The 15,270-nt window shown below is 39.2% G+C and overlaps 1 protein-coding gene across 1 annotated transcript in view; it reads left to right on the top strand.

The window, feature by feature from the left end:
• Positions 1-15,270, top strand: part of ASZ1 (ankyrin repeat, SAM and basic leucine zipper domain containing 1) — an 864,897-nt gene that overhangs the window by 842,562 nt on the left and 7,065 nt on the right. Inside the window, exon 11 of the mRNA XM_053719197.1 lies at positions 8,331-8,444. Within this exon, the coding sequence (XP_053575172.1) occupies positions 8,331-8,444 (114 nt within the window). The remainder of the gene's footprint in view (positions 1-8,330; positions 8,445-15,270) is intronic.

The raw sequence follows: 15,270 nt of genomic DNA on the forward strand, positions 1-15,270 counted from the left end.
AACTTCGTGCGATTTTTAGAGCTCTTCAGCTCTGGCCTCTTCTGAAGAGAGAATCGTTTATTTGTTTTCAGACAGACAATGTCACAACCATGGCGTATGTCAATCATCAAGGTGGGACTCACAGTCCTCAGGCTATGAAAGAAGTATCTCGGATACTTGTATGGGCGGAATCCAGCTCCTGTCTAATCTCTTCGGTTCACATCCCAGGTATAGACAATTGGGAAGCGGATTATCTCAGTCGCCAGACGTTACATCCGGGCGAATGGTCTCTTCACCCAGAGGTATTTCTTCAGATTGTTCAGATATGGGGACTTCCAGAAAAAGATCTGATGGCTTCTCATCTAAACAAGAAACTTCCCAGGTATCTGTCCAGATCTAGGGATCTTCAGGCGGAAGCGGTGGATGCGTTGTCACTTCCTTGGAATTATCAACCTGCTTATATCTTTCCGCCTCTAGTTCTTCTTCCAAAAGTGATTTCCAAAATCTTAATGGAGCGTTCGTTTGTACTGCTGGTGGCTCCAGCATGGCCACACAGGTTTTGGTATGCGGATCTCGTTCGGATGGCCAGTTGCCAACCTTGGACACTTCCGTTAAGGCCAGATCTTCTATTTCAAGGCCCATTTTTCCATCAGGATCTCAAATCATTAAATTTGAAGGTATGGAGATTGAACGCTTAATACTTAGTCATAGAGGATTCTCTGACTCAGTGATTAATACTATGTTACAGGCTCGTAAATCTGTGTCTAGAAAGATTTATTACCGAGTTTGGAAGACTTACATTTCTTGGTGTTCTTCTCATAAATTCTCTTGGCATTCTTTTAGAATTCCTAGAATTTTACAGTTTCTTCAGGATGGTTTGGATAAGGGTTTGTCTGCAAGTTCCTTGAAAGGACAAATCTCTGCTCTTTCTGTTCTTTTTCACAGAAAGATTGCTAATCATCCTGATATTCATTGTTTTGTACAGGCTTTGGTTCGTATCAAGCCTGTCATTAAGTCAATCTCTCCTCCTTGGAGTCTTAATTTAGTTCTGAGGGCTTTACAGGCTCCTCTGTTTGAGCCTATGCATTCTCTGGACATTAAATTACTTTCTTGGAAAGTCTTGTTCCTTTTGGCCATCTCTTCTGCTAGAAGAGTTTCTGAGTTATCTGCTCTTTCTTGTGAATCTCCTTTTCTGATTTTTCATCAGGATAAGGCGGTGTTGCAGACTTCATTTAAATTTTTACCTAAAGTTGTGAATTCTAACAACATTAGTAGAGAAATTGTTGTCCCTTCATTGTGTCCTAATCCTACGAATTCTCTGGAGAGATCTTTACATTCTTTGGATGTAGTAAGAGCTTTGAAATATTATGTTGAAGCTACTAAAGACTTCAGAAAGACTTCTAGTCTATTTGTTATCTTTTCTGGTTCTAGGAAAGGCCAGAAGGCTTCTTGGTTAAAGCTTTTGATTCGTCATGCTTATGTGGAGTCGGGTAAATCCCCGCCTCAAAGGATTACGGCTCATTCTACTAGGTCAGTTTCTACTTCCTGGGCTTTTAGGAATGAAGCTTCTGTTGATCAGATTTGCAAAGCAGCAACTTGGTCTTCTTTGCATACTTTTACTAAATTCTACCATTTTGATGTTTTTTCTTCTTCAGAAGCAGTTTTTGGTAGAAAAGTACTTTAGGCAGCTGTTTCAGTTTGATTTTTCTGCTTATAATTTCAGGGGTTTTTTTCATTATAAAGATTAAAAACTTTTGATTTGGATTGTGGGTTGTTTTTTCAGCGGAATTGGCTGTCTTTATTTTATCCCACCCTCTCTATTGACTCTTGCGTGGAAGTTCCACATCTTGGGTATTTGCTATCCCATACGTCACTAGCTCATGAACTCTTGCCAATTACATGAAAGAAAACATAATTTATGTAAGAACTTACCTGATAAATTCATTTCTTTCATATTGGCAAGAGTCCATGAGACCCACCCTTTTTTGTGGTGGTTATGATTTTTTTGTATAAAGCACAATTATTCCAATTCCTTGTTTGATGCTTTCGCTCCTTTCTTATCACCCCACTTCTTGGCTATTCGTTAAACTGAATTGTGGGTGTGGTGAAGGGTGTATTTATAGGCATTTTGAGGTTTGGGAAACTTTGCCCCTCCTGGTAGGAATGTATATCCCATACGTCACTAGCTCATGGACTCTTGCCAATATGAAAGAAATGAATTTATCAGGTAAGTTCTTACATAAATTATGTTTTTACCTTTGTGATTACCTTATATCTATACCTTATTTCAGTTCTTTTGACTGACTTGCATTTTTAGCCAATCATTGTTGACTCCTAGGAGCTTCACGTGCCTGAGCTCAATGTTATCTATATGAAACACATGAACTAATGCCCTCTAGTGGTGAAAAACTGTCAAAATGCTTTCAGATTAGAGGCAGTCTTCAAAATCTAAGAAATTAGCACATGAACCTCCTAGATTTAGCTTTCAACTAAGAATACCAAGAGAACAAAGCAAAATTGGTAATAAAAGTAAATTGGAAAGTTGTTTAAAATTACATGCCCTATTTAAATCATGAAAGATTTTTTTTTTTACTTTACTGTCCCTTTAACTGATGTTATTTCTTCAGCTCAATTATGTGGCATCTGTCATGATAAACTTTTGCATGTGGATAATGTTTCTATTAGTACTAATACATAGTCTGTTGTTCCTTCAACGTCTAATGTACCTAATATTCCTGCAGATGTTAAAGATTATATTGCTGCAGCTATAGATAAGGCTATGTCTGCTATTCTGTCTTCAAATAAACATAAAAGGTCTTTTAAAGTTTCTCATGTTTCTGATGAACTTTTTATTGACCTACAGCATAATGGAATGTCCTCTGCTGATGAGGATCCTGATTCAGATTCTGAATTTGACAAATCTTCCTATCTGTCTAGTCCTCTTGATAAAAAAAAACAGTAAACGTTTAAATTCTGTTTTTAAACCGCCTAAGGTTGCTCCTGAGTTTTTTTCTATTCCAGATGCTGTTTCTGATATGATTACTAAAGAATGGTCTAAGCCTGGTTCTTCTTTTAATCCTCCTTCTAGGTTTAAGAAGTTGTATCCTTTACTTGTGGCTAATTTGGAGTTTTGGTAAAAAGTCCCTAAGGTTGATGGGGCTATTTCCACTCTTGCCAAACGTACTACTTTTCCTATGGAAGATAGTACTTCCTTTAAGGATCCTTTAGATAGGAAGTTTGAATCTTATTTAAGGAAAGCTTATTTGCATTCTGGTTATATTCTTAGACCTGCCATTTCTATGGCCGATGTGGCTGCTGCTTCAACTTTTTGGTTGGATAGTTTAGGTCGTCAGGTAGAAGATCATGATTTATCCAGCATTATTCTTCTGCTTCAACATGCTAATCATTTAATTTGTGATGCTATATTTGACATTATTAAAATTGATATTAAATCTATGTCTTTAGCTGTTTTAGCCAGAAGAGCTAAATCTGGGTTATTATCTTTTTCTTTTCAGGGTAAGAATCTATTTGGTTCTCAATTGGATTCTATTATTTCTACTATTACTGGTGGTAAAGGAGTTTTTTTACCTCAAGATAAAGTCTAAAGGTAAATTTAAGGCTCCAAATCGTTTTTGTTCTTTCGTCAGAATAAGTAACAAAAGTCAACTCCTTCCCCTAAAGCCTCTGGTTCCAATTGGAGACCATCTTCAAATTGGAATAAAACCAAGCCTTATATAAGAAACCAAATCCAGCCCCCAAGACTGCATGAAGGTGCGGCCCTCAATCCAGTTCAACTGGTGGGGGGCAGATTGAAATTATTTCAGGAAATTTGGTCAGGTTCCGTTCAGAATCAGTGGATTCAGAATATTGTGTCTCAAGGGTATCGAATAGGTTTCAGAGTAAGACCTCCTGTGAGAAGATTCTTTCTCTCTCATGTTCCAACAAATCCTGTGAAGGCTTAGGCTTTTCTGAAGTGTGTTTCAGATCTAGAGCTTTCATGAGTGATTGTTCCAGTTCCTCTAAAGGAACAGGGTTTTGGGTTCTATTCAAATCTATTCATTGTCCCAAAGAAAGAGAATTCTTTCAGACCTGTTCTGGATCTGAAACTTTTAAATAATTTTGTAAGAGGCCCATTTTTTTAAGATGATGACTATAAGGACTACTCTGCCTTTTGTTCAGCAAGGGCATTTTATGTCCACAATAGACTTACAGGATGCTTATCTTCATGTTCCAATTCATCCAGACAATAATCGTTTTCTGAGATTCTCTTTTCTAGACAAGCATTACCAGTTTGTTGCTCTTCCATTTGGCCTAGCAACAGCTCCAAGAATCTTTTTGAAGGTTCTCGGTGCCCTTATATCTGTAACCAGAGAGCAGGGTATTGTGGTGTTTCCTTATTTGGACAATATTTTGGTACTAGCTCAGTCTTTTCATTTAGCAGATTCTCACACGAAATAACTAGTGTCGTTTCTTCAAAGACATGGTTAGAGGATCAATTTACAAAAGAGTTTCTTGATTCCTCAAACAAAGGTCACCTTTTTAGGTTTCCAGATAGATTCAGTGTCCATGACTTTGTCTTTAACAAACAGGAGACAAATGAAATTGGTATTAGCTTGTCTAAACCTTCAGTCTCGATCATTCCCTTCAGTGGCTATGTGCATGGAAGTTTTAGGTCTTATGACTGCAGCATAGGACGCGATCTCCTTTGCTCGTTTTCATATGAGATCTCTGCAGCTTTGCATGGTGTGTCAATGATGCAGGGATTATACTCGGATATCACAACTGATATACTTAAATCCCAACATTCAACTCTCTCTGTCATGGTGGTTGGACCATCACAGGTTGGGGAGCTGTCTGGGGGGTCTCTGACTGCACAAGGGGTTTGGAAACCTCAAGAGGCGAGGTTACCAATCAATATTTTAGAACTCTGTGCTATCTTCAGAGCTCTTCAGGCTTGGCCTCTGTTAAAGAGAGAACTTTTTATTCGTTTATAGACAGACAATATCACAACAGTGGCATATGTCAATCATCAAGGGGGGACTCGCAGCTCTTTAGCAATGAAAGAAGTTTCTCGGATACTTTCTGCGGAGTCCAACTCTTGTCTAATCTCTACAATTCATATTCCAGGAGTAGATAATTGGGAAGCAGATTATCTCATTCGTCAGACTTTGCATCCAGGGGAGTGGTCTCTCCATACAGATATCTTTCATCAGATTGTACAAATGTGGGGTCTTCCAGAAATAGATTTGATGGCCTCTCGTTTGAACAAGAAACTTTCCAGATATCTTTCCTGATCCAAGGATCCTCAGGCAGAGATGGTGGATGCATTAGCAGTTCCTTGGTTTTACCAACCTGCTTACATTTTTCCGCCTCTAGTTCATCTTCCAAGGGTGATCTCCAAGATCATTATGGAGCAATCTCATGTGTTTCTGATAGCACCAGCATTGCCTCACAGGTTCTGGTGTGCGTATCTTGTCCAGATGTCCATTTGCCATCCTTGGCCACTTCCTTTAAGGCCAGACCTTCTGTCTCAAGGACCATTTTTCCATCAGGATCTCAAATCTCTAAATGTGAAGGTATGGAAATTGAACGCTTAGTTCTTAGTCATAGAGGTTTCTCTGACTCAGTGATTAACGCTATGTTACAGGCTCGTAAGTCTGTTTCTCCTCTCATAATTTTTCTTGGCAATCTTTTAGAATTCCTCGGTTTTTACAGTTTCTTCAGGATGGTTTGGATAAGGGTTTGTCTGCAAATACTTTGAAAGGACAAATCTCTGCTCTTTCTGTTTTATTCATAGAAAGATTGCTAAACTTCCTGATATTCATTGTTTTGTTCAGGCTTTGGTTCGCATCAAACCTGTTATTAAGTCTATTTCTCCTCCTTGGAGTCTTAATTTGGTTCTAAGGATTTTGCAGGCTCCTCCGTTTGAGCTTATGCATTCTTTGGATATTAACTACTTTCTTGGAAAGTGTTAATTATTTTGGTTATCTCTTCTGCTAGAAGAGTTTCTGAGTTGATGGGTCTCTCTTGTGAGTCTCTGATATTCCATCAAGATAAAGCGGTTTTACGGAAATTGTTGTTCCTTTGTGTCCTTATCCTAAGAATTCTCTTGAGAGTTCTCTACATTCTTTGGATGTGGTAAGAGCTTTGAAATACTATGTTGAGACTACCAAAGACTTCTAGTTTGTTATTTTTTCTGGTTCCAGGAAAGGTCAGAAAGCCTCTGCCATTTCTTTGGTATCTTGGTTAAAACTTTTGATTCACAAGGCTTATTTGGAGGCGGGGCAGTCTCCACCTCAAAGAATTATAGCTCATTCTATGAGATCAGTTGCCACTTCTTCAGGGCCGTCTTTAACACAGGGCAAAAGGGGCAGCTGCCCAGGGCCCAGTCTCTGTTGAGGGGCCCAAGAGTCCTAAAAAAAAATAATTTTTTTTTATGGTTCATACCAGACTGCTGTTGTGACATGGGGAACACACACATTCAGTCATAATACTGTCACAGTCAAAAGTATTCTGCTTATATATTTTTTTTTATTTTTTTTTAAAAACTGTGCCAGACCATGCCGTTGTCATGTGACATGCCAAGCTTTTGCCATGTGCTGTTTTAGATGTGCACTGTGCAACACTGAATTCAAAGCCCTAACTCGGCATCCAGCCATTCCCACTGCATCAGAAAGGTCCTACTGGGGTTACCACTGTTACCAGGTAACTGCTCTGGTGGTGGGGATTGTTTCTGGGTAGGGCTGACTGTAGGCGCATGCAGCAGAAAGCTGGAGCGGCAGGCACATGAGGATTTGAGCATCTGTGCAGCTGCATACACTGCTCTCTTCAGTCTTGAGGCTGTATGACACATCTCACACTGTATCCATGCAGCCTTGGGCAGACAGCATCCAGTTTGCTGGTCCCCTTAGCCCTGCTTTTTCTGCATTGGCCCTAAGATCAACTAACTGAAGTTTGTTAGGGAACAGTGCTTTGTAGAAAGGTGTCAATGGAGAGAATAAGTGAGTGCACACACACCCCTCCCCATGCAGCATTGTCTAGTGCAGGGTGAGAGGGAACTTGTTCCTAGCAAAGAAGTGACATGTGCTGCTGTCGCTGATGTATAGTGTCATGCTGATACTTCACACATTAATGTAAGGTTTATTTTAATAGTTTTTGTTTTCTCTCTGTCTCAGATTTTACAGCTTCCCATAGCAGTTCTGCTGTTTTAGTCAGTAAACTTATATTTGTCTGCACCTCCATGCTTCCTCCTCAGTCTTTAACTTGCTTTGCTCCTGTTGGCTGCCCTAAATCTCTTTAACCAGCTAACCTCACACCAGAATCACATTCAAAAGAATATTAAATGAATCCACAGTGGAGGAATTTATATATTTATTTACTTATTAATACTGCTTAGGTCAAGTTTCACATATTGCAATTTATATCATTTTTTTTAAATGATTAGCCCAGCAGTGGATGATCCACTGCTGGGCTAAAATTTTTGAAAACAATTATAAAATAAATTGATTTAGTTGTTTTTTGGGATGTTGGGGTGGAGAGCGAAATTGCATGGGGGGGGGGGGCGGACCATGAATATTTTTGCCCAGGGTCCAGTCAATATTAAAGACGGCCCTGCACTTCTTGGGCTTTCAGCAATGGAGCTTCAGTTGATCAGATTTGCAAAGCAGCAACTTTGTCTTTGTTTTTTCAGCGGAAATAGCTGTTTTTATTTTATCTCTCCCTCTCTAGTGACTCTGTGAAGTTCCACATCTTGGGTATTATATCCCATACGTCACTAGCTCATGGACTCTTGCCACTTACATGAAAGAAAACATAATTTATGTAAGAACTTACCTGAAAAATTAATTTGTTTCATAGTGGCAAGAGTACATGAGACCCACCCTATTTTATAGTGTTTATGATTTTTTTTGTATAAAAGCACATTATTCTTCCAGTTCCTCTTTTTGTATGCTTTTTTACTCCTTTTTACACTTAACTACTTGGCTATACGTTAAAACTGAGTTATGTGTGTGGTGGGAGGTGTATTTATAGGCATTTTGAGGTTTGGGAAACGTTTCCCCCTCCTGGTAGGAATGTATATCCCATACGTCACTAGCTCATGGACTCTTGCCACTATAAAAAAAATTAATTTATCAGGTAAGTTCTTACATAAATTCTGTTTTACTGAATTGCATGGTAACTTTAAGGTATACAGCACTACTCTCCTAGCACCAATACAAATAAAGTTAATATCTGTGCATATATAGACTCAATTGCATTAGTTATTGGGGGTTCCAGCAAGTAGTGCCACTGACACCCTTTTTCTGGTGATAATTATCTAGTTGATTGTGGAAATGTTTGTGTCCTAATAGGTAGTATTGGAATGGGACTCTATACAGAACTTTACTTCTGTGTGTGATGACAATTTAACCAGCATCACAGATCTCCACAAGGAAGTGTGTAGACTACAGAATCTTCTGCAGCAGGTACGTTTTCTCCACTGTTTCATATTCATAAAGGGTATTTCTCAGGGGGAACAAAAGGATGTCTTATATGTTTAGCAACAAAGATCTGTTTAAAAAAAAAAAGGTTGTGTGCGTCAGGGTAAGGTGTTAGCACCAAATCATTCACTTCCAAACCAACAACACAGTGACAAGCCCTTGTCAGGGAGGGACAGTTTGATTAATTGTCTGTGGGGAGAAAGGTCACAGTATAGGATTCAGTGTCACAAAGGAATCTGTAGCTGAATGAAGCCATGTGAAATTGGAATAGCACAAAATTATGTGATAATTAGTTGTACTTATTTGTGCTGTAAAAACAAATAGGATTTCACTCCGTTTTGATATTTTCTATTGGATATATCATTTTACGTTTTATAATTGCTATGTTATTTTGTTTGGAAATGAATCAAAATATTAAAAAACAAGAATTATACATTAGGAATAATGATAATACACACATGTGCACGCACACACACGCCCACACACACATATATATATATATATATATATATATATATACATATACTGCATATGCACACAGACCATCTGTTTTACAGGTAAGGGTTATAAAAAAAGGTCTGCTGTAATTATAGGACAGAAAGTAATTTCACACATGTATAGTGCTAGAGATTTGTATCTTGTTCTTAAGAAATGTAATCTGCAAAGCGGAACTGACAGTCCCAAAATAGTATAATTCAGATTTCTAATTTCTTAGCTCGGAATGGGTAAATTATAACAGTTATCAATTACCATACCTGCAAATTTATGCTAACGGTACATATGATTCAGACTATGTGCAAGGTACTCAAGTAAACCGATTGGCAATGAAACTGGAAAATATTTTTTTTGCAAATACAATAATTCTACTGACCTGGGAGTAGATGTAGCAATGCTCTTTGTTTTTCTTACAATAGGGCTTAAATCTAAGATATACCTCAGTCTATTTGTAGGATTCTGATCTCATGGGAAGGAATCCCATATTTTTATCTTTAGTGTGATGTACGGTCTTATAAGCATGGTGCAAATTAAAGTGAATGTCAATTTTCAGCAATGAGTGCCCGGTTTTTAAAAATACTTTTAAAAACAGGGGCACTTTCATTGATGAAAATTTACATTGCACCAGATTTGTAGAAATACTTACCTTTTACTTCTGCAAAGCCGGATCGCCGATCCCAGCCTCAATTCCTCTGTACTGACGTCAGAAATGTCAAAACCGGCTTCCTCCAATCCTGGCTTGCACCCCAGAGCGTCCATCTCGTGATGCCCGGCTGTGATTGGAGGAAGCCAGTTTCGTCATTGCTGTGGTTGTACAGCAGGAAGAAGAAGGTGGGGGATCATCGATCCGGCTTTGCAGGATTAAAAGGTATTTCTACAAATCCGGTGCAATGTAAACTTTCATCAATGAAAGTGCCCCTGTTTTTAAAAACCGGGAACTCATTGCTGAAAATTGACATTCACTTTAAATACATTTTTGTTTTTCTTTCTTAGGTGATGAGAGTCCACAAAAATCATTTTGGGAGTTCATCTCCTGGTCATCAGGAAGAGACAGACTCCCAACACCACAGCTTTAAGTATCCCTCCTACTTCCCTCCCTCTTCCAGTATTGTCATTTCCTAGTCTAGGAGCAGGTGAAAATAGAGATGCTCTGCATTTTCTTCCAGATTGCAGGGACATTAATCCCAGATTTTCCCTCAATGGATAGTTCCTGGAAGAGAGGGACAAAGAAGAGTACTGGCTGTGCAATGAAAATCTTCTCTATAGAGTTGTGCTTACAAGCGGGTGTCGCTGGGACAGTTCCTTTAGCCTACTGAATATGTACTCCATCAGTATATCCTCTACTGAAGGGTTACAGTACTGGATGGGCGATCTACTGGAGCTTCAGGCTGATATAGGGGTAAGATCAGAGGCGTGGGCAGCTACTAGGTGAGTAGGATATCAGGATAAGCTTAGTTTTAGTAGCATAAAAAGACAGCCCTATTTACATACAGCGTAGCTCCCCTTCACATAGAGGTGATATCCTAACCTCTAGAATAAACAAGATTACAAAAGGAAAGTAAAAGAAGCACCTAAAGAAGTCGGCTGTATTAAATTAATAATACATATTATACATATAATTAATACAGCTGACTTCTTTAGGCGCTCCTTTTACTTTCTTTTTGTAAGCTACTAGGTGAGTACCTGCATCTTCTCTCAGCCTATTAGCAGGGACACTAAATTAGGGCACACCATACACACAACCATACCAACCTGTTGAATTTTGGGCATACTGTTGCAGACTATTGAGTACCCTGTTAGTTATGTGGAAGTTATACATACTTTATTTGTTATTTCAATGTACACTGTACTGTAGTATATTTACATTTTACCTTTTTAGTATCTGCCTTTTAAGAACATTGCCCCTTATGGTGTCCCACAGTTGCCACTTAAACAGCGCAGTCTCTACTTTACAGACTGGAGGAACGATAAGCCAGCACGAGGAGAGTTAGGGTGTGCAATAGTATACACTTAATTGTGAGAGGATACTACAGCATATTCTATTTCTTTCTACTACTGTGATATATTGCTGTTCAATAGTATACATTTGTGAGAGGGTTCCAGAGTATATTATATATATATTTCTATTACTGTAATATGTAATATGGTGCTGTACAAAATTATACCCTTACTAGTGAGAGGATACTACAGTATATTCCATATCTTGTACTGCTGTCATATATTGCTGTGCAATGGTATAGCTACTTGTCAGAGGATACTACAGTTATATCCCATATCCTCCTTTTACTGTTGCATATTGTCGTACAATGGCTTACCCTTATTTGTGAGAGGATACTACAGTATACCCTTATCCTCCTTTTACTGTTACATATTGTCGTACAATGGTGTACCCTTATTTGTGAGAGGAGACTACAGTATACCCATATCCTCCTTTTACTGTTACATATTGTCGTACAGTGGTGTACCCTTATTTGTGAGTGGAGACTACAGTATACCCATATCTTCCTTTTACTGTTACATATTGTCGTACAATGGCTTACCCTTATTTGTGAGAGGAGACTACAGTATACCCATATCCTCCTTTTACTGTTACATATTGTCATACAATGGTGTACCCTTATTTGTGAGTGGATACTACAATATACCCATATCCTCCTTTTACTGTTACATATTGTCGTACAGTGGTGTACCCTTATTTGTGAGTGGAGACTACAGTATACCCATATCTTCCTTTTACTGTTACATATTGTCGTACAATGGCTTACCCTTATTTGTGAGAGGAGACTACAGTATACCCATATCCCCCTTTTACTGTTACATATTGTCATACAATGGTGTACCCTTATTTGTGAGTGGATACTACAATATACCCATATCCTCCTTTTACTGTTACATATTGTCGTACAATGGTGTACCCTTATTTGTGAGAGGAGACTACAGTATACCCATATCCTCCTTTTACTGTTACATATTGTCGTACAATGGCTTACCCTTATTTGTGAGAGGAGACTACAGTATACCCATAATCCTCCTTTTACTGTTACATATTGTCGTACAATGGTGTACCCTTATTTGTGAGTGTATACTACAGTACATTGCATATCTAGTACTACTGTAATATATTGCTGTGCAGTGGTATACCTTTACCTGTGTGAGGATACTACAGTATACCCATATCCTGTACTACTGTTAAATAGTTATACAATTATATAACCTTGGGAGAAGATATTACAGGATATCCCATACCTTTGTACTATTATATGTTTCTGTACAATGTTATACCCTTATTTGTGAGAGGAAATTGTAGTGTATTCAATATCCTTGTTCTACTGTTGTATGGGGCTTAGTACTCACTAAGGTTAGCATATTTAGAATTTTCTTACACTGACTGGAACAATCTCTGCTGGATTAGACCCATTAAAGTGTAGATACACAGTCTTTATTCTTCTTACATGCTTTGCCAAATGGTTACGGCTTGTCATCCTGCTCAACTTTGCAGTTCTGGTCTAAGTTCTGTTTTGCAGTCTCAATTTTGCCTGTTAACTACTCAGGTTGGCGTTAATGATTTATCCTTAGATTTAAAAAATAATTTAAAGCTCTCTATTTTTGCGGTTATGGCGGCTATGCCACTTGTTTTTTTAGTTCCTGGTGAGGTACCTTCTTTCTGTGACTGTTAACCCAGTTCAGATGTCTGATGCTGTCAATTCTTCTTCATCTTCTGAGGGTGAATAGTCTTCCTTACTTTTCAGGACCTGTGTCCTGCTGATGATAAGGCTTTAAATCAATTAGATGTTCTTTTGAACTCAAATCTAAATAATTTCCGAAGAATGGGACAAACCTGTGGTCCCATTACTTCCGTTCTCAAAAAAACAAAACAAAAAAACAAAGGACAGGGGTAAATCTGGCAACTGGTTTCGCTTCTTTTGGCAATCCAGCTTTGTCTAATACTAAATCTGCATGTAGACAGGTTAAGCTTTTTGGAAGGCCTGTTATCAATTCCAAATGTTTTTTTGGAAGGAAGGTACTTCCGGTTGGGGTTCTTGGTAAATAGGTGACTGTCTTTACTTCATTTTCCCACCCGTTTTCCTTTGTGGACTCCACAGCCGCCTGGTTATTAGTTCCCAAGTAAAGATTTTCCTGGACTCTCACTACCTTTGAAAGAAAACATTATTTATTTTTACCTGATAAATTGCTTTCTTTCTTGGTGTTGAGAGTCCATGAACCCGTCCATTTTCCTAGTTGACATCAGTTCTACTTTGCACCTCTTTACCCTACTATCCTTCTTATTTCTTCCTCCTATCCTTGGCTTTATGTAATACTGGGAGGGAGAGGGAAGTAGGAGGGATACTTAAATCTCTGGTGTAGGGTGTCTTTGCCTCCTCCTGGTGGCCAGGAGATGAATCCCGCAAGAAATGACTTTTGGGGACTCTCACCACCAAGAAAGAAATTAATTTATCAGGGAAAGAATAAATTGTTTTTTATTTTATTAAAACAGAATTACTAAATTGCATTGTAATATCTCACATAAAGTATATTTGATTTAGTTTAACATTACATTGACCAGGAGGGTTGAGTTTTTTTATTTTACCCTTTTACATAAAATAAATTAACCCTGTCTTGTTTTGGACACGGAGTAGCATTTACTACTTAGTCCTCTGCCAGCTAACAGTATGAGGGGATCCCTTGCTGACTTCCTTGTCAGTAGAAAAAGCTTCCTATCTGATCGATATCCTTTGTTCTGCCAGTTAAAGGGACAGTATACACCAATTTTCTTCTTAAATGGAAAGAGTCCACAGCTGCATTCATTACTTTTTGGGAAATAAGACAATCCAGCCAAAGGCTTAAATACTCCTCCCACTCCCCTCATCCCCCAGTCATTCATTGCCTTTCGTCCCAGTAGGTTGGCAGAGATGTGTCAGAATTTTAGTTTTTTGTCTCCTATGGAGGGTAGTACTCTTCGGCATGGGACAGGAGTTTTAAGTAGTCCTGTCAGTCTCTCAGTGAGGGCTTGGATGAAAGTTGAGTGCAGAGATGCAGGGAGAGTCTCTCTGCGAAACCAACCCGACTCATATTAACAGCTCCTTAAGAAAAATCGGCATTGTCAAACTTTGCTCCGCTGCCTGCTTTCTTCTCTCAAGTCCATGGCGGAGGCGATACTACTATTCGTCACACTTGAAAGACCGTGTTCCTGTTCCACAGCGTTAATTCCGGTAAGATCGTTTCATTTTACTTTATTGTCAATGTACTGTAATGTGAATGTTTTCCCGAGAGGTTACACACCTTTGCGGGAACTATATAACATAAGGGTCTCAGTGAGTCTCTGTTAGTATCTTGGAATCGAGGGTTAATATCTCCTGAGGGGGGTTATTGAACAGGGGTGTTTATAATAATGTTTATGTGATTCAACCTGCTTATGTGTGATGTTTATAGGCTCGTGGTTGGAACTTTGTGTTCTTTGGAAGTAACGCAGCCTTTTGTTTGGACACGCTTTTTTGGACTGTTTGGTTCACCTTGTGTTCGGGCGTGGTTACGTTCTGTTCCCCATTTCCGAATTCCTGACCGTGTGGCGTAGGAGATATTCTAGTCTGCAGGGATCTGGTCATAGGAGGTGGTGAGTGTCCCAGCCATTGTGGGTGTCAGGTGCCGTTTTTGTTTTCATACTTTAGTCCATATTGATATTTCCTCTATCCAGTTATGGAGGATTCTGATGCTGAGACTGTGCTAATTTCAGATTCAGTTACAGAGGATTCTGATACCGAGACTATTTTGATTTCAGATTCTGTGTCCGGTGACGAATCCGGATTGGCCTCATTGACACACGTTGACTAGTTTTGTTCCGTATGCCATTTTAGAGCGCCTTGTTCCTCGGGCCTGGGTCATCAAGGGACTGCTGAGCCATCCGCCTCTGGGGGTCCTGTCCTCTAAGAGGCGAGTTCCCTACCAATTCATACTTCTACACATGGGGGTAACTCAATTTCTGATTCCTCCATGCAGGGTAGCGTGTTCCCCCCGGAGGTTGCAGCACGTTTTTGCTTCCACATAATGTTGCCGATTGTTCGTCTGCAGAGTCCAGACGTTTCTTTGAGAATGTGCTCGTTCCCTATTGTCCCGGGCCTTCCGCCTTGGGGAGGGCCTCTACAGTTCCCCGCGGGTGTAACTGTCCCTGAGTGTTGTGCCTTTCGTTACAGGATTGCGCGCCTTCGCGTATTGCTCAGACATGTTTTTCAGTTATTGAATGACCCTATCGTTACCAGATACGGGGATTTTTAGTCTGCTAATTTGAATGGTGCACCTTATTAGACATGTGGGGATGAAG

Source organism: Bombina bombina, chromosome 6 (genome assembly GCF_027579735.1).
Source record: "Bombina bombina isolate aBomBom1 chromosome 6, aBomBom1.pri, whole genome shotgun sequence".
Classification (NCBI taxonomy): domain Eukaryota; kingdom Metazoa; phylum Chordata; class Amphibia; order Anura; family Bombinatoridae; genus Bombina; species Bombina bombina.